Source organism: Galleria mellonella, unplaced genomic scaffold (genome assembly GCF_026898425.1).
Source record: "Galleria mellonella isolate WM207_F2 unplaced genomic scaffold, CSIRO_AGI_GalMel_v1 utg40, whole genome shotgun sequence".
Classification (NCBI taxonomy): Eukaryota; Metazoa; Arthropoda; class Insecta; order Lepidoptera; family Pyralidae; genus Galleria; species Galleria mellonella.
The window spans coordinates 4,736,025-4,763,774 of NW_026442094.1; the positions used below are offsets into that span (position 1 = coordinate 4,736,025).

The window sequence follows — 27,750 nt, forward strand, 5'->3', positions numbered from 1 at the left end:
GACAAGGAAGTAATTTTTTTAACTTTATTATTGATGAAAAAACTAACTTCAATAAATCATACACAATTGGCGACAATAACATGTAACATACATTATACAGTCTATATATCTAAGCCATTTCTTTTATAAATAACAAAAAAAATCTTTTTAACAAATGTAAATATTACATCTTACATAAACTATTTTAAATATAAAGAGAGCTTAAGAATCGGGTCATATCATCACATTAGCCTTTAACTATTCACTGCTGATCATAAGCCCCCCCCCCTTGGGGAGTTTTACCAGTAGGTATAACCCTTACAATTTAAATAAAAAAAAATCCTCCCTCATATCTCTTATCAGTGTTAACTTTATTGGGTGATCTCTACAAGCCACTATTGTACCCACAAACAATTTTACAATACTACTAATTAAATTAATTGCCAGTATGATTTTAACAATTAAACCATCAAGTAAGGTCGAAAATAATTAATATTTTTTTTTTCTAATCAATTGAAACAATCGATTACAACACGCGATTACGTATCGATATAATAAGTGATTCGAATCTATAAACGACGTCGAATGTTGGATTTAAAGCTTTATTATGTTTTATTATTGTTTTAATTTTAACTAGTCATCGCCTGCATATAGTATTAAACCTTTTTTTTTTTTTTTAATTAACGATTATATTATTTTGAATATTTCTTAATAATGTCTAATATATGTATACCGTATTTTAAAAGAGTAATGAATATGACATACTTATAGTACATAGTTTCCTTTTAAACTTCGTTCAGTCTTTAGTGATCGAAACGTATTAAAAAAAAAACACATAGTTAAGTGCATCTTCTTTTAGCAAACGTTTTTGTTTTTTAACAATTTCGATTAAAAAAGATTAAATTATCAATTCCCCTCTATTATTTTGTGTGTATGATGATATCAGATATCTTCATTAATTTTGAGCCGATTTTTATTTTAACTTTTTTATACCACTAAGGTTGCAAACAAGCGTACTGTCCACCTGATGATAAACGCCTGCAATACCAGTGGTATTACGCGCGCGTTGCCTACCTTGAAGTAACCTCTTTCCTTTTTTAAAGAACCCATGCTGAAGCCTCTTGGAAAAACCTCGACAGCTAGCTCATTCCATAACCTGAGCATTCGACTGAGGAAATACCTCTGAAACTGCGCTGTACGTTACCATTGAGCCGATAATAAAACAGTCTGCTGAAGTCCAATAGTAAATACAAACAAAAAAAAAAACATTAAATGAATGTTTTCATTCATTTCTAATTTGATTTGGTGGAATAGTTCCAACAATATTTGGTTATATTTTCATTAAGTTCTTTTTTTATACAACTTAGAATGGCAAACAAGCTAACGTGGGCCGTTACCTGATGGAAAGTGGCAACCGTCGCCTATAGACATGAGCAGTACCATGGACATAATAGAGTATACCTACTGTTTCGCCCATGATACCCCCCATGCGTTGCCATTCCTGAGGATTCAGGTTTTATTCCTCCGTACCCAGTAAATTCACGCCATATCCCACCCTTCAAACCGAAATACAGCCACGCAAATACAACTACTTTACGGTTGAAACACGAATGGAACAGAGGTGCCCAAGCAATCGACTTTTGTACAATCTCCCTCTGGTATCTATTGAAATAGGCTTGCAAAGATGAATATAATCACGGTAAGAAAAATATAGCTATCTCATCTAAGCTAAAATAAACGGATTTCAGAGTGGCTTGCGCTTTAATGACGTGTCTAGATAGAAAAAAAAAACTTAAACAGTCATATTTGAGAACAGTTTTCCTTATTACACATCATCACTTTCAATTGTTTAAATTATAAAAAAAAATCGTAAACAACATATTGCGAAACGAAAGGTCAAGACAGCCGGTAGTGGCGATGATTTCATCTGCCCATTATAATAAGCCACTGATCTATGATCATCGTACTGATAAAATGTTTAATTATACACCTATTTTACTTGTTTAATAATCAGTCATGGCGATTATTATATTAATAATAATCATAAATATTAAGTAATATCATTAATTATTTCTTAAATCCTTTTTTTTTATTTAAGTAAATACCAGTGCCGAAATAAGGGCCGGGGAGGGGGCATTTGGATATAAGTTAGTTTGTGTTTAGGTAAGCATATTTATTATTTTTTAGTAGATATAGCCATTTTGTTTTCGCTTCTTACTGTACGCACACTGCTCGCTGGTAATTAATGCTCCTTTCCGCTCAGGGTTTGCTGGAAGAGAACTCTTACAGAGTTAAGCTTGCTTGTTGTACGTCTTTATTTAAAATAAATTATAAAAATATAATTTTTGTGTACAATAAAGTATAAATAAAATAAATTATTTTAAATGATTCTATGGTGAAATGCAACATGTTTTCTTAGACAGTAGAGTTCGGATTAATAAAATAAGTCTGCTATCAGAAGAATTGCAACGTACAAGGAGTACATTAGACAAAACTCTGTATTTTGTGAAGTTCATCATCATGAACCATATGCACCATACAGCATCCTGTATGGTTCATATTTATTGGCAACTGTAACCTCTTTTAATAAGCCGAGATTTTTTCAAGGTTGGGAACGTGCACGGACAACCTTAGTGTTGCAGGCGTCTAGAGTCTACAGTAACCGTTTACTATGAGACGGGTTATATGGCTGTTTGCCACCTTCGTGGTATAAAAAAAAGTATTAAAAATATACTTACAAACCTATTTATCATTATTTCAATATAGTTACATTGTTCTATTGCAAAAAAAATCTCATCTTATTACCTCAGTACCTAGCCAAACACATCCGTGATTGACCATAAGATAGATTGCTCGTATAGCATTGTACTGGCATTATTGTGTATGCATAATTAATTAAAATGTATTACTCAATCGTAGTTAAATAGGCTTTTAATTATTCGTATAAGTAGGTACATAATAATTATTGAAACGGAAAGTTATATCATCTATTTTGAAAATGACAGAGCGTAAACTTTTTTTTCGTATAAATCATAGTGTAGATACATACCTATGGAAATAAAAACTAATTTCAAAGAAAGAGCAATATGTAGTTAGTGGGGGAAAGGGATTGTTAGTAATGGAGACTGAGAATCCCATTGCTAGCAATATACCCAACCAGGTCGAACTCCTCGCGGTTCTCCCTGGAAATTATCATGGTTAATTCCTAATGAATTCATCATGATGGGCTAACTAGCCTGTTTTCATTCTCATCTATCACCCTTCACTGGTGCTCCGCCAGCGTATCCTGTTAGCGCAGGCGGGGTTACCATACCATTTTCACTCTTCAAAAAAAAAAGTACTTAGTTTATAACACGATAGATGGCGCTAGCATCGGGCTTAGAAAATGTTACATAAATATTTTTTATCAAATACTGCATGCAACTATAATTATCTAGACCATGTACATCTTTGATATTGCAAGCAAATATCTATTGCAAATAACAGAATACAATTAAAAGTTTTGCTATGTAAGCAAATAAAGAAACTTAATAAAAAAATAAAAGGCGGGAAAACATTCATTACCGTCGTCCATGTTAACTACCTTTTTAATATCTATGCTATCATTTTTATATTTGAAACTGGAATACACAGTCGTTTGCGAGAAAAAAAAAATTCACACCAGCCAGTGTTTTTAAAAATGAATATACACGTAATATGGTAGATGTGTAGATATAATAAAAAAATTCAATAGTTATTATTGTTAATTTACCTTTGATAAGTAAATTTACCTAAACTTACGTAATCTGTACTTTTATATTAATAATTATTTTTTTCCTGTTTATATTTTTTGTTAAATATTTATTAGGTATACCATATAGCATTAAATATTACAATGTCAAAAATAAAAAGATAAAGACATTATTTTTTTCGTATTCAAGTAAATTGAATCATTATGACTAATACAATAAATCATTCTCAAAATAGATACTTACATATGTACAATATGATTTATTTGAACCAAACACACGTTCGGATAAAAATAACAGTATCATAGGTATATTTTTTGTAGTTGACAATACAATAGTAACCCCGCCTGCGTTATTAGTATACGCTGGCCGGGCACTAGTGAAAGACCTTAGATAAAAATGAAAGTAGTTCAGTTAGGCCATCGTGGTGAATTCAACAAGATTTAATCACAATGGTTTCTAGGAGGAACAGCGTAGAAGTTTTTTTTTGTATCACAAAGGTAGCCAACAAGCATACAGCCCGTCTGATGGTAAACGATCAACAATAAACGAGGTGGACCTGATAGGGCATATTGCTAGGAATGGAGCAGTTAGTTTCCATTACTAACAAGCATTTCGCTCCAACCTTTACATTTACCAACGTTACATTAATGTAGACAACATTATTTTTATTCTTGTTTTTACCAGAGACTTCATCACCAAAACTTAAAACATCACCAAAGGTCTAACAGCGAAAGCCAACTCATCTGCTAAGCGTTGCAACTATTGACATACAACATAATGCATGACAGATATCATAGGTATCAGAATATTTTATGATTTCCATGATGCATGTACTTAGAGATGACGATTCACTGTCCATCAAGCTGTTAAATGAAATCATCAGCAAATAATTTATATACATGCACGAGGAACTGGATTTAATTGAATGCAACAAACATTGTATGAATTTAATTGTCTAACTAGAAAAAATATTTTTCATATTGTAAGATAGGTAATGAATTAAACATAATATTTTTTTTATACAACTTAGAATAGCAAACAAGCTGACGGCCCACCTGATGGAAAGTGGTAACCGTCGCCTATAGACATGAGCAGTTCCATGGATATAACAGAGTGTACTGTTTCGCCTATGATACCTCCTATGCGTTGCCATTCCTGAGGACTCAGGTGGTATTCCTCCGTACCCAGTAAATTCACGCCATATCCCACCCTTCAAACCGAAACACAGCCATGCAAACACAACTGCTTTACGGTTGAAACACGAATGGGACAGAGGTACCCAAGCAATCGACTTTTGTACAAAGTTTCCCTCTGGTAAATAATAAAATTAGGGCTGGCCAGCGCTCTACATAGTATTAGGCTATCTTCTTTCGGGTGATATTAGCACAAGTGAAATGTATTCCTAATTTTAGTTTCGGTTATTCAGAGACGTTGATATCTCTAAAAAGTATTTTTAAAAAATCTACTTCAATTGTGGCAAAATGAGTTATTTTAATTTAATGAAATTAATCGATTTTGATAAAATTCCTATTGGACCAATATGGAAATATATCCTTTCGGATAAAAAAGGAATTTTCCAAATCAGTTTATAACTGACGAGGTTATGGAGTAACATAAAAACTACAACCGAATTGAGAATCGTCTTCTTTTTGGAGTCGGTTGAAAAGGTATCTTATATATTTTAGGGACAAAGGCTTCCCTGAGGACTTGAAGTTGAAAGCACAGTTTAAAGACTCAACGAAATTGGACAGAAGTCACAATTGCTATCAATGACCACTTTATGGAGAAATCTCGAGTCCAATGAGATCTTTTACGTTTTTTTATGGTGAAAATAGAATGGCAACCCCGCCTGCGCTGACGAAATACGCTGGCGGGGTATCAATGAGGGTCGATAAATGAGAATGAAAACAGATCAGTTATTCTATCATGACGAATTTATCAGTAATTATCCACGATAATTTTCGGGTCCACACCCCGTGGAAGTTGACCTGGTTGGGTATATAATCTCCCCCCCCCCCTCCTATTTAAAAGGTTATCCTAGTTATAGTTGTGTGTTTATCAGTATTACATGCAACGTTATCTATAAACAATATATGGATATGAACACATGGTGAGAACATTGTGAAGCAGCGCCGCCCAGCCAGTTATTCTATCTAATTCCCAATCTAACTACAACTTAATTAATAGCCACTTGTTGAAATCGATTTCAAACAAGATTTATAAATCGAATGACCTGTATTTACGCGGCCTATCGAATCGAATATATTATATCGATTAAAAATAACACGTTCCAAACGTTTCCGCTTTGAGCTTCTATTAAATGATTTGTTGTGACGTTTGCACTCATCTATGTTTCTTTTTTTTTTTGTTTTTTAAACGTACAAGAAAGTAACAGTTGTTCAGATGTGTTTTTGATTTCACAATCCTTACCAATATTATTAATGTGAAAGTGAGTTTGTTTGTTACCTTACAGCACCTGATGGCTTAACCAATCACTGTTAAATTTAGTATACATGTACTATATGGAATTAAAGGACTTAGGCTACTTTTTATCTTAGTCAGTAAACATACCCTGGTTATGTGGACTAAAAGCTAAAAGTATAATTAAAAGTTTCATCATCTCAGCCATTATCTTTCCACTGCTGAACATAGGCCTACCCTAAAGACTTCCATTAGGAACGGTCCTAAGCCGTGTGAATAAAATTTAATTACAAAATAGAAAGATATACAGAATAGTATAAGATATATAAAAATAAAGCAATTGGAAACGCATTCATAAAAGCTAAGCTAAGTATTGATTGATTAACTTTGATTTCGCTTAATGATTCATGTCAGTGATGACAAAATTAATACAGACATTAAACCTTATTGCAAAATTATCAAAATCGTTTTAGAACTAAAGAAGATGTAACGTATAAAAAAAGCATGCGAATTTTACCTCCTTTTTTAAGTAACTTAAAAAAGTTAAAACCGTAAAAACCGAGCGGTCACTTGATCGATTAAGTACGGCATTAAGTGGAAGTTTAAAATGCGTTCAAAATAAGAATTGGAAGGTCAATGACATCGACCTGTTATAATTTTATTATGTCGCTTAAAAATAGGTACCTACGTATTATATTAGTTTTCGAAAAAAGAAAAAAATATTTTACATTTACAACTATGTTTTGTTTCTTCGTAATCAAATTAAGAATTCCAAATTTAAATTAACCAATACTTTAAAATTATTATTTTGATAGCTAAAATGTCACAATATAGCGAAAAATTTATTCTTATTTTAATCGTAATTTACTGTACCGTACTTAAATACTCGTCATCGGTCCCATCACTCATGTCACCTATCAATTCATTGGCCACCACTAACATAATGGTCTCCCCACACTAACGCGCCGTGACAAGCTAATTTCGTTGACGTGTGTGAAAACTTAATTGCAGTTAACACGCTGTGAAGGCAGCCTTATGTAAATAGACCCGGTATGATGTAAGGTGATGGTCAGTCGGTTTCACTTTGTATTCCGAGGGCTGATTGGGCTTTAGTAATTAGATATTACTTAAATATCGATACTATCTATAAACATAATCGATATGAAATCGCTTTAAATACTTTCTCATGATTAATAATGAAATTCTTATGTCCGTGACTACTCACTATATTATTATGGTAACAGCAAACAGTAAAGTTTGTTTAAAGTAATAAATAATATAGTGAGTAATATTATTACAGTGTAAAAGAATTCTTTAGACTGCAGTATTATTATAAAAGTTGGTACATCTAAATTTATTTTATGACCAAATCAATATTGATAATAATTTAATATTAAATGTTAAACAATACTTTTTTTTTATTTAAAATATACATACATTTTAAACTACATGATATTTCGTATAAATATTAAATTGATACTAATTAAATAGCTCATTTTTAAACTCGCTAAAAATACTAAAATTCAGTAACGGATAACAGTGTTGTAAATAACTAGTTATCGCCTCGTGAATAGCTTTAACTCAGAAATAACGCAACGTTATGTGATAAATATAAGTGATATTAAAAAGTGGCAATGTGACAGCACTACGGGCCAGTCTCGAGGCAGGTGGTTAGCTAAATTGAGATGTTCGTTAACTCCTAATGGTATGTATCTCGTCAATCTCACAGCCAGTTATTTCTGCCGCCCGCGTAACTATTCATGTGCGATCCGGGCGCATTGCGCCTTTATAAATGCCATTTTCACTGCTTTGTTTGCTTTTAATGTTTTTTTTTCTTCAATCCAGTACTGGTATTTTTCCTGATTCTGATTTCGAATTTTATATATATATTTTTTTATTTAAGACATAAATTGTTTGAAAATCATATTTGGAACACAATTTAATTTACAAATTCAATCAAGTTACCTATATTGATATTGACAGGCTCAATATTTTTTAACGAATTTGTACTAATTATTATAAAAAAAGTATATTTTGTTTGTAGTTAAGATTAATAAATAGATGCAATGTTATGTGGTGATGATATTAATTATAAATATGATATATTAATTTATTATACAAAAAAGTGAGGCATTACCATGATTTTCTCCGTATGCGTATATTAAATTATAGTATAAATAATATATTCTCTATTTTTATTAACCGACTTTAAAAAAAGTAAGTTCTCAATTCCGTTATTTATTTTATGAATGAATGAATGAGTATACTTTATTTGCATTATACAATATAGAAAATAAGCAAGGCAATTTACAAACACAACGATACAATTGTATAAGTACAGTAAGGCGGTCTTATTGCTGAAAGCAATCTTTTCAAGACAACATTTATGTTTGGTATCTCTATCTTCATCACTTGTAAATTGATTTATAAAAATCTTTTTTTATGTGAAAGGATTACATATAGATTGGTTCCATAGAAATTTTATAAAAACCGGTTCAGTAGTTAAATTTTTGAATCGAAATAATTTTTTGCTACAATTGAATTCGGTTTTTTATGGAACACAATTTAAATTATTAGACTTAAAACCACTTGTTTACAAACTTAAAAAAATAAAAGGTAAATCTAAAATTATAGAATATGCAATCTTAACACCTGAATCCTTTGGAATATTGACACATGAGGAGTAACCATAAGCATTGTCATGTATTCCAGGAAATCCATAATGTTGCTCATCTCTATAGGCAACGGTAACCATGAGACACGCCGTCATATGCTTAGCATTTCAAAATATATAGAAAAAATCTCATAGTTTTTAAGTCCCACGCAAACAAAAGTAACTGTGCATCGAATTGCCGATTGCAATGCGTTCACATATGCTTCCTTCTTGCACAATTACAGACCGACGGACTGACAATAGTCTTATTTAAGTACCCGAAAAGGCATCGCACGACTACGCTAGCGGTTTAAAGCTCGGATTCGTGAGGGAGCTAGAACAATTTCTTTTATAGTAATTGCCCCTAGGATTAGCATAAGTAGGAGCTTCAGGCTCATTTCATGGGATTTATAATTGAACAGTCGAGTTTTGTAACATAGTTCGAGGAAAGAAAAGATTTCGAATAGGTTGGAGTGAGTTGTTGAGTTTAATTTAATTGAAATTGTAATCCTTATTAATAATAAAAAATGTGATAGTAAATTTGTTTGTTATATTTTTGATGCTTTAATGACTTAATCAATTAATACAAAATTTGGTATGCTCGTACTATTCAAAACGGTAACCAAAGGGAGACTTTGTACAAAAGTAATTTGCTTGGGTGCTTCTGTTCCATTCGTGTTTCGACCGTAAAGCAGTTGTGTTTGTATAGCTGTGTTTCGGTTTGAAGGGTGAGATATGGCGTGAATTTATAGGGTACAGAGGAACACCTGAGTCCTCAGGAATGACAACGCATCGGGGGTATCATGGGTAAAACAGTATACTTTGTTATGTTTATGGTACTGCTCATGTTTATAGGCGACGGTTACTACTTTCCATCAGATGAGCAGTCAGCTTGTCTGCCGTTCTAAGTTGTATAAAAAAAACGGGGAAGGATACAGGCTTGGATTGTATAGAAATAATGTCTCCATACAAATGCTTTACCAGCACCAAGTCAATATTTTAATCCATGTATGAGTGAAAAGGGTTACCATGACGTACAATTATTACTCAATGTATAAGAGAAATAATTTAAGTTTAAATTCAAAAATAAAAACAATACAAGATTATATGAAAGAAAAAGATAAACAGTGCTCAATGATTCGAAATGATGATTATCTTTATTGATGAGTTTGATTTATGCCTGAATATAAACTTGTCCTCCTATTCATAAAAACTAAAACCTACAAATCTACTTTAACTATTACATTGTTTTGTAACTTTCTTTCAAATTGAGAACTTAGTGTAAAAGAAAGAGACAAAATAGTTTCTTAACGATAATAAGCTTATGAGAGGTATGACATTTTTATGTACTTATAAGGAGATTAAAATATGTTTTCGTTTATAAATAATTGAAAATGACTGCATTTTAATTAATGTATCAAAATTAATTTGAAAGCGAATAGTACATATTATATTTATATCAATAATAAAATGGTGATCATGGGTGGCGGTAGTTACCATCAGGTGAGCCGCATGCTCGTTTGCTCCCTGTGTTGTAAACAAAATAACTCCCAATTCAAAATTTAAAAAAATTACCTAGCCTGGGAATTTTTAAGGACAATTTCGGGCAACACTGAAGAAATGGCGCGTTGTTTTAATAAAAAAAAAACATTGAGCTAGCTAAATATTGGCACGATTTTAACATTTGTTGCTCCATCTATATAATTTAAGGATAGAGACTACTTTTTGCCATGGTTGATTTATATATCTCGGTTACGCAAACGAAGTCGCAGGTAAAGCAGTTTGTCTTTATATTATTATAGTTTAATGAATTTTTGTCTATTTAATTTTTAATAAATTATATAAAGAAGATGATATTTGCTAACAATACTAAATAATAAGAAAAACAGATCATACATTAAAATCTTAAGTGTAGATAACAAATTATGTGCCTACAACATTAAGTATTTTCGCAATAATTGCCTTGGATGCTAAAAATAGAACTAAATCACCGTTAGAATTGATGTCTCCCTATCTGTTTATAAAAACACATTAATAGGAACTCATTAATATGAATATATACATTAATTAAGTATACGGAAACATCTATAAAGTACCCAAGTATTAAATATTTTATAGATGGGTAATAAATAAATAACAAATATAAGAAATTTACTTTTTTTAGATTTTTAAACAAATTATTCACTATGTTATTTAAATGTTGGTACTATTCTTTTTATTGACGGTACTAGAAAAGTAGTCTATGCAATTATCTATCAACATAATAAAAATTTTAAGGCTATGTAACTTTTTATAATAAATCTCTTGACATGTTTTCATAAAAGTCTACTATAATAAAAGACTAATATAATATCTATAAACTCAAAGAACTAGTTGCATAGATTTCATACAAAAAGAGACGTGGGCCTGGATTCGTGATTAACTCTTTTTTTTTTTTTTAAATAAGGAGACCGACGGACTATTTTACATGATAGAAAGTGATTACCGTCACCCATGAACTATTGCATTATAAGAAAATTTACGAGTACACTGCCTGCTTTTTAAAGATATGTGGAAAGATTTTCTTTATTCAAAATCCTATATTGGAACTCACAGCAAAAGCCTCAGAGTTCCGTAGATAGATTTAATTATTAAAATTGAGCAAAGAGTTTAAGTGCCTAGAACTGACGTGAAAGCATGTACGAGAGGAGTTATAAAAGTAAATAAAGCAAGGTATATAAAAACAGCTATGGACACAGTATCCGCCTATCCCTAAAAGAACTTGGCATGAAGACAGATGCAAAACTAAACTAGTCGTTAATTTTGAAACTCAACATTGCTAGATAAATGCGCGGCACATTAGAATTGATTAACTGGTGCGCTGCGCGCGCATTTCAAACCGATCGCCGGCCGCTAATTAATAAGTTAAATGAGTTTGGATGCGCGTGCGCACGTCTCCGTTATTTATGCCAGTGAACTGTCAAATTGTGTGGATTTTCATTATTGAGCTCTTTATATTCGATATATTGAATTCTTATTGGTGTTATTTTAATTTAATTGCCTGTTTTCATTTTATTTAATAAATTATGGACAAGTTAATAATAGAAACAAATATATCAGATGAATAATCAAATCAAATAGACTCAAATGCTTTCAAGTATGAAAAACAATGCAATAATTTTAAAATTTACATAGTATAAAAGAGCAGTTTTGTTTGTAGCAATATTTATATGGTGATTATTTTTTAATTCAAAAGTTTCCTTTTATCGGAGCAAATAATTCGAGCATTCTTTTCCAACCTGTTCTATCTTAGGCCATATTTTTGACCTCTCTGTACGACATGATGTCTATACATAAACAAAGAAAGAATGCAGAAATGAAAACATTTCGATTAAAAAAACAATTAATTCATAATTGGCAAATATATTTTGACACATATTTTTTAAGTTGATTGTTTAAAATGTATTGTGATTCAAAATTTGAAACTGGTGATATTGAAATTTTTAAAGACTACCACAATCACGCTTATATGCTTAATTATCACGAGTACTAGCTATTAAATAGCTTCATGGTATGCGACTCTAGATAGCTTTAAGTTCTTTAGACCCGTACTATTAGTTTTTTGTTGTTAACTGTTAAAATTCTTACTCAAAATTGTTTATACTATAAGTATATTAATTTAATGTTAAGTATGTATTTGTACCAAATTTTATTCAAAAGTGTTTAGCCGTTTATATGATTAGTAGGTAGTAGAATAAAATCGCTACACAGGTACAGTCAGACACAGAAGTAACTAAATGATAAATACATTTTGTTACTTCTATGTCTGACTGTACTTATGTAGCGTACTTAATTACCCGTACCGCTGGTTTCCATGTTAACATTAAATTTAATGTAACAAAATCATTTTACTGGCGAGAAGGCGTCGAGACAAATCGTCGCGGCATTAGAATCAGTTAGCCCCTCGCGTGGTGCTATTTATTTCGACTGGGAGTAATGCCTGGGGCGAGACGGCTATTATATTTGTATTAAGTACGAAAACAAAGTGAGATCTCCGAGTAAGGGTCACGGAATACTTTAGACGACAGATTTTAAAACCAATTAAACCATTTTTATTGGTTTTATAAAAGCAATAATTATGAATCTGATAAGTAATAAGATGTAAGCCTAAAACGCGAAATTTCTACTTCTTTGTGTTTAAATTATGAGAGAAGCAAGTTTTCAATACAATTGAAAAATTTTTAAAGTTTCGATTTGATTATTCTAATACACTCCTCGCAAAAATTAAGGGAACATAAAAATTATTGAAATTTTTGGGTGATTTTCAACAGGCTGTATTTCAGTGAAAAATAATCGTACAGAAAATTTAAAAAAAGGGTTTTGAAGCTTGAAAACTCTAGTTTTCAGATTTTTTGGTGAAAAAATTTTTTGAGCTCCGGTTTCCATGCAATTCTTAAACAAAGCTGAAAATAATTTTTTTCTAAATTTTCTGGGTTTTGTTTTTCACTCTATGGGCATGGAAAAATTTTTTCGAGCTACTCCATTGTATAGGTCTCTTAGCGTGTTTATTCAGCTTCAAAAATCGCTTTGGATGGCTCAATTACGACCATTTGTCTCCGAGATATCGAACTTTGAATGCAAAAGCATCCTTTTCCATTCAACTGCTAATATCTCTGGAACTACTGGTCGCACAGCAAGCGGGCGCCGAGTTTCTTTATCTGCATAAAATTTTCTTGATTTTTTTCGATTTTTTTTTTGATAATGAATATTTAAAAAACAAAAAATTGAGTAAAAAGTGAAAAACAAATGAAATTATTGATTTTTGAATGGATTAGGGTGAGTTTAAGGGACAAAAACCTTGTTCCCTTATTTTTTCCAAAATTTCAATCAATTGGTCCGGGAAAAACCGTTGAACCGATCGCTCCAGGGATTTGGGGGTTCTTTAAGGAACAATAGACTGTAAAATTTTCCTCAAACCTTAGCTTTCCCGCCCATATTAGCGAAGATACAGCCAAGTAACCAAAAAAGGAGAAAAAGTCACTTTTTTCCACTTTTTTCAATTCAATGTTAGAGGTAGAAAAAAATTTTTTTTTCACTAACTCTTGACTGTGCTTAATTGAAAATTTTATGCAGATAAAGAAACTCGGCGCCCGCTTGCTGTGCGACCAGTAGTTCCAGAGATATTAGCAGTTGAATGGAAAAGGATGCTTTTGCATTCAAAGTTCGATATCTCGGAGACAAATGGTCGTAATTGAGCCATCCAAAGCGATTTTTGAAGCTGAATAAACACACTAAGAGACCTATACAATGGAGTAGCTCGAAAAAATTTTTCCATGCCCATAGAGTGAAAAACAAAACCTAGAAAATTTAGAAAAAATTTATTTTCAGCTTTGTTTAAGAATTGCATGGAAATCGGAGCTCAAAAAATTTTTTCACCAAAAAATCTGAAAACTAGAGTTTTCAAGCTTCAAAACCCTTTTTTTAAATTTCCTGTACGATTATTTTTCACTGAAATACAGCCTGTTGAAAATCACCCAAAAATTTCAAAAAATTTTATGTTCCCTTAATTTTTGCGAGGAGTGTAGTAAATTAAAATATTGATTTTAGAATAAGTTAGACATAAATAAAAGTAAGTCCATGGTAATGCTCATGTCTATAGGCGACGGTTACCACTTTCATAGATATCTTCCTTAGGCTCTTTGCCAGTAGTTGCCACGCTTAGCAGGCCGATCGGCAACCCCAATTAGAGATTTGGTGATGTTTAGAAAGGGATGCTGCTGCCTATCACTCGACCATCGTCGGAACAGGAAGGGAAGAGTTTTAATAGATAATAATGAAATAATAATATGGATAACAATGGCATCTCCACCTTTAGTTCGGTATATACTAACGGAGCACCAGTGGGGGATGTTAAGTGAGAATGAAAGTTCAGATCAGTTAGATTATCGTAACAAAATCCACTAGATTTAACCACGATGGTTTCCAAGAGAATCCGCGTGGAGGTCGACCTGATTATTGCTAACAACGAGACCGTTAGAACCCATTACTAACTACCCCCTTTCCCCCTACCACGTGGAGTCGATGTGATAAGGTATATTGCTAACAACTGGACTAATAATTCTATATTCTCGTATTACTAACAATCCCTTACCTGCAGAAAGGATGGATTGGCCCATTCTATGCTGAGACCACACGGCAAAAATATGCAATCTATGTCAATTAATCAAAATTGCAACGCAATGATATGGATGTTGCATTGGCGATTCAGCGAGCACTTATCGGCGTATCGCTTTCATTAGTAAGACCGATTTACTGCCATCAATCTACCGCCTGCTAGATAAATAGTAATGTATACATACATTATTTACACATCGCTTACTGGCAAATAGGTGAAATTATTTATCCTGCTTAAGTTAAAAGATGTGGGCGCAGTGAAGTAATGAGGAGACACCATCCCAGTACAATGTGTGGTTTGGAAGGCACAGTGTTTTTTTATGGGTGAAAATGGTATGGTAACCCTGCCTGCGCTAATAGGATACGCTAGCGGGGCACCAGTGAAGGGTGATCGATGAGGATGAAAACTGGCCAGTTAGCCCATCATGATGAATTCATCAGGAATTAATCATGATAGTTTCCAGGGGGAACCGCGAGGAGGTCGACCTGGTTGGGTATATTGCTAGCAATAGGAGTCTCAGTCTCCATTACTAACAATCCCTTTTCTCCCCGCGAGGCACAGTGTTAGCATATCATAGATACTTCATACAAAACAGCATGACTAATGGCTGTTATCATACTAAAATTGTAAATGAAAAAGTTTTTAAAGATATTTGCATGTTGAATAGGTTGAAATGAAGTTTGGTGTCATCATATCAGCCGTTAACTCAACATAGGCCTCCCCCATAAAGAGGGTTTCATCAGTAGTTGCCACGCTTGGCAAGCGGGTTGACAACCACAGTTAGTTTTGATAATGTTTTAAGGGATCCTGCTACTTATCCTTTCGACTTTTAATTTCTGTTAGTCTTACAACACTCGTGGGAAAGGAAGGTGTAGCCCATTTTATGCCTGAATCACACAACAATTTTGGTATACAGATATATTATATCCTAACATAAAACGTATGATACTTTTATATACGCAATTCACGGCGCGGATTGTTATTGCATAAAATACGTTTTTACTTAAATGTGCTCGTAAGTACTGAGCACACGATGCATTCCTTTTCGGTCACATTAGAGACAAAAACAATTTATTATATATATATATATATATATATATATATATATATATATATATATATATAATTTATTTGCATTACTTCACTCTTTTCATTTAAGAGTTTCCTCTTGTCTGTGCAACTAATTCATGCATCTTCTTCCAGCTAGCTCTATCCCAGGCCATATCCTTAATCTCCCTATACGACATGACACCTAGTGTTTCTTTTATCTGTCCCATGTAGTTATTCCTCGGTCTTCCTCTTCCTCTTTTGCCCTCTATTTTTCCTTCTATTATGACAATATTTACTCTAGTGTTAATACCATACTGTTATTTCTCGAATGATTAATGTTAAACAAACTCTTAAATGTTAACAATACTCTTAACTTGATAATTACATCTAATATTTTAGAACTGATAACGTTGTTGTCCCTAAAAACATCTTATAGACACCAAAGATTGTGTTCGAGTCTGTTTGACATTACATTATAATGACTATATTTTTTAAAAATTATGATCTAGTCTTTTGTGAGTCCCATACTAATTTGTTCCTATTAATGAATGTGGAACAAACTGTTCAATTATTGCTATTTAATATTAACAGCAGTTTAATAGGTACATGATATATACAAACTAAATATGAAGCAATATAACACATAACCGTACGCTGCGCAGTCTAACGATACTTATCAGCTACTAGGAATTTTGCTAGATATCCCAAGTATCCAATACTAATGTGGGTAGCACACGAGCTGCTTTGGTAGTGATTTTATTTTCATGTGTTTATTTTGATTCGATTTATTTTCTGTACTGTAGTGGTATTTTTATGTTACAGAGTTTTTAGCAAATTCTTATTTTTTTTAATAAGAATGCTTTTTTGGTTATTTTTTTTTATTCACGTTTGTCAACGATGTCTTCACGAAACTGCAATTTTAATGTCTTAAAAAAAATCTTATTGGTTGTTTTTGTCTCTTTTTCATTAAATTTGAAGTGATTTTGTTAATTATTTTTGCAGGCCTCAATTCCATAGCTATATTTAGGAAGAAAGGGAGGCCGGTGGGTCGTGTCCACGCCTGAATTGTTTGATACCCACCCCAGTATGTGTGGACCTCTCAGCTATGCACAAAAAGCATGTTTAAGAGTACTAATGAGGCTTTTTTAAGAGACCAGCCCTCCCTCCCTCCTTGATATTTATCTAAAATACGCCAATAATTTACACTATATAAATTTTGTTACGACCGAAGGCGAAGCCGATGGCTATTAAATTACGTTTATATATATTGTCGTGTTCCCTTCCTTCCCTTCCAGAGTTCTTATTAGACCACCACCAGAAGGCAACCTGTGGTTGCAGCCACCTGCTAAGTGTGATAACTACTGGCAAAATCTCCCCAATGGTAGTCTGCCATTAGAAACGGCCCCGTTTCTTATAGAGAAGGCCTATGTTCAGCAATGGACAGATAACGGCTGATATGATAATGATGACAATGTATACTTGATCGTATCATACTTATCACCACCAATGTCCTTTCCCTATAAGTTACTTACATGCACTACAGCGCACTTCACTATTATTACTCGGTACGTCTGAGTCGACTTACTGTTATAACTTATCAATATTCTAATCCATCCTCCAGCAAACCCCTTTTGAGATAGTTTAGAAAGTGTAAATCCCCTTATATATAGTGGCGAGCCATTAGAGACGAGAACTGTTCAACAGATAACATATCGATATTATCGGGTGGTCCCCGGTTATTGTTTATCGTTTCCTAGGCCGCCGGTCGAGAAAGTATCGATAGATGGAATAGATTAATTACGACCATGTTTATCCCATAAGTGCATGCGATGACATAGATATTTTCAATGTAATCGGAATTTTTGCCCGTGGGCGTTGTGTTTTGTTTAATAAGTGTAGTTGTCTTAATCTTTTAAATTAGATAATTAGGTACATTCAATAACTAGATGCGTCCTGCGGACTAGCTTATGAAAATTAAAATATCCCATGTATTAATCTAGATTATGGTACAATTGGGAAAGATTTAGGATAAAGCTAATAGTTTCCTCTACCTCATCTGTACCATATTACAAGAAGTTGTTAATGACAAAGTTTTTAATAAGTATTCTAGATTGTAAAACATATAATTATACTGGAATTAAGTTGAATCTGAATATTTTCAAAAAGAAGGAAGTTCTTAATTCGGATTTTTTATGTTTGTTACCTCACAACGTCATCAATTGTAAACCAATTTGTTTATGGAACACAATTGAATAATTATATTGTGGCTTGTTTTTGCTTTTGAATTGATACGAATATATTTTTGTGATTTTTAAGGAGTATGACCAAGATAAAGTTTAAAAGGAATATAAAATGGTTTTAATATTATTTGTAATGTTTAGTAATAATATTAAATATTGCGAATTGTAAGTTTATTTACCATTATATATTGTTAATACTCTTAGTATTTTAGTTTTTGAACGTTTGATTCATTATATCCACTAAAAGTAATACTATGTTAAAATTTTTCTAAGTGTAAATAAAAAAAAATTGTAGTTAACGGGACAGTCACGGATGTATCCAAGTTATTTTGTATAGAAAAAAATGTTTATAACAGTTCATATTTGAGGTAAATATCGTCTAATGTTTTATGTTAGGCACAGACAATATAATACTATAGTTAGGCGATTTTACCAGAGGGAAACTTTGTACAAAAGTCGATTGCTTGGGCACCTCTGTCCCATTCGTGTTTCTACCGTGAAGGAGTTGTGTTTGCATGGCTGTGTTTCGGTTTGAAAGGTGGGATATGGCGTGAATTTACTGGGTACAGAGGAATAACATCTGAGTTCTCAGGAATGGCAATGCATGGGGGGTATCATGGGCGAAACAGTATACTCTGTTATGTCCATGGTACTGCTCATGTCTATAGGCGACGGTTACCATTTTCCATCAGGTGGGCCGTCAGCTTGTTTGCCATTCTAAGTTGTATAAAAAAAATGTTTACGAAAGAATATTTCAGAAAAAAATATAGCTGAAATAGCGATCTTTTAAATTTAAAATATATTTCTATAGTAATAGGTATAAAATTTAAATACCTAAACAGATATTATTAAAGATTAAGTAACATAATTTACGAATCATATTCTCCAATGACAAAGCGGCTGTCTTTCACAATTTGGTTAAGAATGATACTCGGCTGTCGAACGTTGAGCAATACAATACTCCACATAAACTCAATAAAGAGATGTGTATCAAACGTTGGAGTAGGCCGGCCCAAATTATCGATTGTTCGTGTTTTACCGCACTATCGACCTTAAGGAGCGTGTAGACTTAACAAAATTGCGCTGCGTTTTTGTAAAACTTATTTATCAATATAACAGTAATAATAGCAGGTAAATAATTTTTGATTACCAGAAAAGCACAATACGAATAATTTTATCTTTGATCAAATAATTATATGTATTTTTAAAACTACACATAAAATATTATTTATACGTAGTACAGTTCAAGTATTGGTAAAGTGAAATTTGTTTACTATAAGAATACTGTATTGAGTGATAACTGATATTTCACACAGTAAAATGTTTTGAGAATACTTAAATAATTACTACTACAGTTTTTTTTTATACTTTTTTTGTAGTTTTAGTAATTTAGAGAATGCTACTAAAAAATTCAAGTTTCATAAAAAAATGAGTTCTCTATAGAAGACTTTTTCACTTTTTACATTTTTCTTTAACAATGAAGTAAAGGAGAACTAATCAATTAAGTAAAAAAAAAATAGGTGAAGAAAAACCTATATAACAAGAAACTTAGTTTTAATCATAAAAAAAATATCAGATTGCGTATACAAATTATAAAATCCAGACCAGCGATCCCACGGTTGATGTACTAATCCCTCTAGACCTGACATTTCACATCGTATAATAACGTTATGATTTCTTGTCATCAAACTCTGAGCCCGGGGCACATTACATTCGTATTAACTGTTTTATGGACATAACGTCGTGTAGGTGTGTAATCTCTATAAATGACAACACACAGCTTAGTCTAATGCCCAACGATATAACGATTTATCGATTTGATGAGATATCGGCAGAAAATTATGTAGATCATTTTAACGATTTTGTATTGTAAAGTTATATACGATTTTATTCTTTAGATCAACAACATTTAAATAAAGTATCTTTCTATAAATGTTTTGTCAAAAGCAGCCTATTTTCAACCAATGACCGAAAAAGGAGGAGGTTTTCAATTCAAATTTTTTATTACTTTTGTTACTTCCGTTTTTTAATTTCGTCTGTTCTAAGCCGTTTTGAAATGCTCCTTTTTGTCTGAAAGGATATACTTTCAGTATAGTCCCCTAAAAATTTAATCATAGTCAACCGATTATGCTTAGCTTTAAAATCAAATTAACTTTTTTTTTACCAAATTAACTTTTTTATTTAAAACAAATTAACTAATTTTGTCACGATTCAAATCGACTTTTTTGTGTAATAGAATCTTAAATTATATTTTTTTTGTTTGTTTGTTAACTCTTAACTCCATCGTTTATAGCGCGATTTGAAAAATATTTTTTTTTTATCTGAATGATAATCTAAATAACTGGTTTAGTCACAATTGAATCCGATATATTTTTTTGTGGAACAAAATCTTAAATTATATTAAAGTAGCATGGTTTTGCAATTGTACTTTATTTTAGAATTGGTGACTTTCAACGCAAAAACCGTTATTTTATTTATTTATATTAACTATTTTATTGTTATTATACTTTCGAAAATTTATACAGCCTGATAAAAGATTGATATTTAGTTATTATATAAGTATATGAACATTCAATTTTAAAAGCCAACTAATGGACTGCTTTTTAAAACTTTTTTTTATATTAGATGCTCTATCTAGATGTATATGATCTAGAATATTATAATATTGAGAAAAAGTTCAATGCGAACTGTATATTTGAAATGATTGTTGACAGGTCGAGGTCTTTAGATGACAGTGAGATTAAAATAAAAATACAAACGTCTTCTTATACATTATTATTTAAACCGCACTGATATTTATAGACTACTAGCTGTTTCCCCCGGCCTTGCTCGCGTGCTTCAGTATATAAATTAACTTATATTTTAATGTAAAAATATAACCTAGTTGTATGCCAAATTACATTCAAATCTTTTCATTGGTTTTTGTCTGAAAGAATAATAAATATATCTACGCGTCATCATAAACTTAGTAAGATTAATCCAATAATTTTTACGAACTAAGTTTTTTTTTTTATATACAACTTAGAATGGCAAACAAGCTGACGGCCCACCTGATGGAAAGTGGTAACCGTCGCCTGTAGACATGAGCTGTACCATGGACATAACAAAGTATACTGTTTCGCCCATGATACCCCCCATGCGTTGCCATTCCTGAGTACTCAGGTGTTATTCCTCTGTACCCAGTAAATTCACGCCATATCCCACCCTTCGAACCGAAACACAGCCATGCAAACACAACTGCCTCACGGTTGAAACACGAATGGGACAGAGGTACCCAAGCAATCGAATTTTGTACAAAGTCTCCCTCTGGTAAGTTATTTGTTTTAAACAAATCTTTTCTTTTTGCAGTATTCAAACGCTTTGACATCAATCAACAGTCATCATCGGCGCCTAATTTTGGATTTTCCAAGGTCAGTAACTTACGTATAATTAACTTACACACCAAAATTTCAATTTTATTAACATTTCTGTTTAAGACTTTTATGATTCCCACGCCGTAATTCCAGTTTTACAAATTCTCATTTCTTATGTATCTTTCATCTCTTTTACGCTAAAAGGTTTATTGTATTTTGGAAAGGGACACAAATACATTGTTCCTAATCAGTGGTTGGGTAAGGTTATATTAAAGGGGTGTGGTGTGTGGTAACCTCTTATTAACTCTAATTCGGGGGGTTTTAATCATAAGTTGGAAGCGATTTTTTATATAAATCTCTACATTATTCATTGTGCTATTTTTCTATTTGTACATTTTATGTCTACAGCATACCATTACAATTAACGGCCCACATTCCCATTAAAGAAGGATATGAAACCACTATTGTTGACCATACGGCCTTGTAAAGGTTTTGTTTTGTATTTTCCTTATCTTGGACTTGTATTATGATACTTTGTTCCCTTATAAGCCTTTTACAATATCCTGGAAATGAAAAGTAGTATTTGCATTATTACTCTATTACACAAATGTAATACAACTTCATTTTTCTGCTCGTATTTTAATTATTTGAGTTCGACTTAATATGATTTTATTTATATTATATAAGGTCACCTGCCTGACATACTTTTCTTTGGGTATCATAAAGAAGAAAAGTTTCGCCTTAAACTTAAGACTTAAAAGATACCGCCTGTAAGCTTGGGATTGTCAACAAATTTCGTAGCCCGTCTTGGAACACGGAAGGCTTGGCCATGCTCTGGCCCACATGAAATATTTTGTCGCTTTACAGCACTCTAATCTTTACACATATCACTACAGAAAAACAATCATGACTGATAGTTAATACTCATAGACAAATGTGGTTTTTTTACAATACTAAGACAAAAGACACAAGGTCATTCGAGTCTTTCTTCCCAGTGTCCTAAGTTACATATACCTAGATGTGGTTAAATTTTTTAAAGTTTGATAAATAAGAGATCATCTGTAATACTAAAAACCCTAAAATGAACGAGATGAAAAATATCGGTATAAATAATAATTATTATATGAGTATTAATACATAGAAGAACCGACAACCGATGGGGAAGAAAAGTTTTTGAGTGGCGACCGCGTACGGACAAACGCAGTATAGGACGACCCCCCCCCCCCCCCCACTAGATGATAAACCTAAAATGCACTGCAGGGAGTCAGTGGATGCAGGTGGCTCAGGACCGTTCTTTATGGCGGTCTATGGGGGAGGCTTATGTCCAGCAGTGGACGAATAGTGACTGAAATGACGATGATGATGAATATTAACAAAATAGAATCGTTGTAGTACAGCCAATGATAAAACTCGTATTGTTCGCAGGCCCTGAACGGCTTCCTGATGATGATGACGCAGAATGGCAAACTCCTCTACATTTCCGACAACGCGGCCGAATATCTCGGACACTCGATGGTGAGTACTTAAACTTTTTATAAGACTTTTATCTACTCGCAGAAACTATATGTTTCGGACATGATAGGAGTCCGTTTTCATGAACGCGGGTCACGGCTGTATCGAGTTATTATTTAACAGTTTCTCTTTGATAAATAATAATAATAAACACACTTAGTGAACTAACATAGTGCGACCAATTGTTAAAAGTAAGATTTTATTTTCGGCTAATCGCATTTATGAACCATATTTGGTTTCGTATTATCCCTGTGTTCTCACAGCATGGTGTGGTCATCTGTCATGCTATTATCATCATCATCGTCATATCAGCTTTTAACTGTCCACTGCTGAATATAAACCTCACCCTAAGAAGGGTTTTGCCAGTAGTTGCCACACTTGGCAAGCGGATTGGCAACCGCAGTTAGGCTTTGGAGATGTTTTAAGACGGACGCTGCTGGCCATCCCTCACCCTCCCTTAGTCGTCTCTTACGATATCCACAGGAAAGGAAGGGGTGGTCTATTCTATACCGGGACCACACAAGATATAAAAATATGCTGTTATAAAAAAATGCAACTTTCAAATTTTCTAATCCTAATAAACGGATCTAGAAAGATCCTATATTTTTATAGTGATCTATATAGATCACATCTCAACACGCTGGTGGGTCTAAGAGCGAAACGCACCGTATCTGACCCCAAATAGTTCCTCGTTAGCGTGCGCCCGCGCCGGTAAATTAATCACTATGTTTTATTGTTCGCTGCGCCCGCGCCGGCCGCCGCCGCCGTCGCCGCGCCTTTTGTAAACCACGCCACACTACAGGATGTTTGTCTCTTTTGTACTAAATCGCTAATTATTTTGATAGCTTTTAAAAAGAAATAATTACATTCGAAATATTGTTAAAAAATATGACATCATATTCTATATAATTATTGTGTGTCTAAGTCAACAATATCTAAACGGGCGGTATTTGAACTCGAATTTAATTTGATATGGTTATCTCGAACATATTATTTTAATAAATGTATTCGCATTTTTTATTGTCGATATAAATTGTATACAAAAAAAAAATATCATTAAATTTATATAATAATTATTCAAATAGCTAATTAAGTAACACAATTTCTTTAATATAAGACAATATTTTATATTAGAACAGGAAACAATTCACTTACGAATATTGTTTCGAATGTTTTATAGTCCATTGGGCATGATGGTTAAACTAAAGAAACGGTTAATCAATAATAAACACGAAAGCAAACACTATTAATCACTAAAATAATCGACCTAAAGATATTACTTAAAAATAGTATAAAATTATAATACTTCCTTTTTGAAGTCGGTTTAAATAAAAATAAAAAATGTACACAACCTGTACACATATGTTTTTGGCGTTGTCGGTCCGTGTGAAACGAAGCTACCACCAATGTACACCTAATGATAGCCAGTCAATATATTCAAATTGTGATTAATAACAGCGGGGCAGTGTTGGCACAATACTCCATCAGAATTGGACTAGCTTAAGGTGATGTATCAACTCAAATTATCATTCGATATTTAGATATCATTTAGATCTTTTACTATTATATAATTATTAAATGTTTTGTAAGGTTTAGTATAGTAAAATCAATTAAAATAAAGCGTTGACTATATCCTAACAATTTTAATAAATAAGATTGTGTTCTATCTACTGTAATTGTGGCAAAAATAAATGTATTTTGATGTAAAAACAAATAAATAAAATAACTATAATAATAAAATAAATATAATAACTCTGTTATGTCCATGATACTGCTCATGTCTATAGGCGACGGTTACCAATTTCCATCAGATGGGCCGTCAGCTTGTTTGCCATTCTAAGTTGTATAAATATATTCCTATGGGACCAAGCTCTAAGTATATACTTTCAGATAAAAAATAAATTTTCTAAATCAGTTCGCAACTGATGGAGAAATGAGGTAACAAACATAAAAAAATACAGTCGAATTAAGGACCTTCTTGTTTTTGAAGTCGATTGAAAATATTTAAATTGTTTCATCACATACAGGCCCGTTCATACATTGACTTCGTGTTTAGTTTTCAAGTCATAAATTACTATAAATCCAACAACATTGATCAGATATAACATCTTATAACTAGGTATATTAATATGCTAAATGCGTCCAATAATAAAAATCTGTAATAATTAATCAATACATATATACATAACAATCTTGTAATTAAATTAAGATTTGGTTTACATTATAAAGTATGTGAAATCTAGTCAAACGTCTTGGAAATCGTTTTCAATAATGAAATGTCAACGATAGCTGTTAGTGTCGACAAGTCGTTATAATAGACATCACATTTAAAAAAAGTCATCGCTTTTGTCGCAAGTGGGTATAACAAAAAAAACTGTTGCATAAACAGAATAATTCATCTTCAAATTATACAACAATCTGAACATTTTATCATAATTAGATAAAATAAAATAAATCATTGCACATGCAAAATAACTTATCTTCAAGTTGTACCGAAATCCATTCATTTTATCACAATTCCACATCAAAGAGCCCCGCTATTACTCTAATATTTATCCCCGAGATATATCTGCCATAATTAAGAATAAATGAGAAGCGTTATCATCGATCTGCCTCTTAATCTTATCTCAAGTACTTTGTTTTACTTAGTTTCCACTCAATCGCACTGCTGATTCTGTTTTGATTGGCCGCCCGCAAGCGTTGTCAGATGTCAATAGATAGGCCAGTCACTAACGAACCAAATGTCATGGTATCTGTGTACGGATTAGAAAAAAAAACAAACGTAGACGTCAATCAAAAATGTAGTTTGAGATCGATTGATTTAATTCGTTTACTAATCGATATTTGGAAATGTCTCTTTTTTGTAAAAGATTTATATTTAATTTATGATAGACTCATCTCAAATATATAAAAATAGAAAAGTTAATGAAAGAGTATGATATTGCATTGTACATTGCATTGATTAGTTTTGCGAATACTTAGTAGTTGTATAAATACACAAGATCAAAAGTTACTTATAAAAATTAATATTTTTGCATTTTTAAGTAATTTAAAATAACAAATAAGCAGACGGACTACATGGTGGAAAATGATAACCGTCACTTGTAAACTTGAAGAGCGCCATGAGCATCACAGAATGTACTGCGACCTCATCATTGCCTTTAAGCGTTACTATTCCTAAAGTCTGGTGTTCTGCCTTCGTACCCTGTAACTTCACTGCCATATCTCACCTTTAAAATTGAAAAGCCATGATAGAGTCTGCTGAATGACAGAAACACGAGTGGGACAGACAGTTGGGTATAAAGAAAACTACTTTAAAAAAAAACCCTTCATTGGATATTGCAAATTAAAACAGAATAGCCAAACTATCATCACAGGGTAAGAGTAGACTTTGTATAAAAGACGTCTATTTGGATATTTCTGTCCCATTCTTGTTTCTGCCGTGAAGCAGGTGTGTTTGCATGGCTGTGTTTTGGTTTGAAGTATGACATATGGCTGTCGTCATAGGTCATGAAGACATAACACCATAGTCCTCAGAAGTGGCAATGCATGAAGGGTATCGTGGACGATCCAATCTACTTGGTGATGTCGTAGTGCTTTTCGTGTTTATAGTTGACGGTTTCTACTTTCCATCAAGTGGGCCATCAGCCTCTTTGCCATTCTAAGTTGCATAAAAAAAATATAGTTAGTAGATTCCCACGATGTTGCCACCCTCTATTGCTAGTAATAAATAACTAATTATATCGTAAATTATGCAACACTGATTTAATAAATCATTGGCATTTAGTATTAATTAATCCAATAGAGGCACATGGGTACTTAACAATAAGGTTGTGGCCATAAACATCGAGTCGCAGTTGGTCTCAGTGCTTGCAATATTTATGTGTGCAACACTGTTGCAGGCCAGTGTATAAATTGTATACTGACCCCTTGATTACTCAGATCACTGTATAATCATCAGGCCTACAGTGTCTACGTAGACTGATTTGCTGATTATAGTGTCTTAGTACATTACATGGGTAAGGGATTGTTACGAATAGAGACACTATTACCCTTTACTGTTAGGTCGACGTCCATGAGTGAATTAATTCGCAAGTATCGTCTCTTCAATATTGTTATATGTTTTTAAACAATAGTGCCATATCATACCATACCGCCGTGTCGGTCCCGGCATAGAATGGGCCACCCATTCCTTTCCCGTGGGTATCGACTAAGTGAACTTATGGTCGAGGGATGGGCATCAGCGTCCCTCTTAAAACATCTCTAAAGCCTAACTGCGGTTGCCAATTCGCCTGCTAAGCTTGGCAACTACTAGCAAACATCCCTTTTGGGGAAGGCTTATGTACAGTGGACAGTTAACGGCTGAAATGATGATATAAAAAGTATAACTCATACGTAATATTTTTTTACAATTTACAAAGATCAAACTACCAAAGTGGTAATTTTTTCATGCACATATAATCAATAAATTATGACCACAAAAATACTGTTACATCTAATAAGACACACCCACGCACCAATTTGATCTTATAAACAGCATATTAACGATACAGCATTGTTTTTAACTAGGTATTTGAATTAAGTACTTATTGCCTTATCATTAATCTTAATTGTCGAATAACAATAAAATATTGCTGGGAGGTTCGGGTCATCTTGT

At 32.6% G+C, this 27,750-nt stretch overlaps 1 protein-coding gene across 1 annotated transcript in view; it reads left to right on the forward strand.

Moving 5' to 3' along the window:
• Positions 1-27,750, forward strand: part of LOC113520265 (PAS domain-containing protein cky-1) — a 178,642-nt gene that overhangs the window by 62,650 nt on the left and 88,242 nt on the right. Inside the window, exons 4-5 of the mRNA XM_052898104.1 lie at positions 21,577-21,638; positions 23,007-23,096. Coding sequence (XP_052754064.1) covers positions 21,577-21,638; positions 23,007-23,096 — 152 coding nt within the window. The remainder of the gene's footprint in view (positions 1-21,576; positions 21,639-23,006; positions 23,097-27,750) is intronic.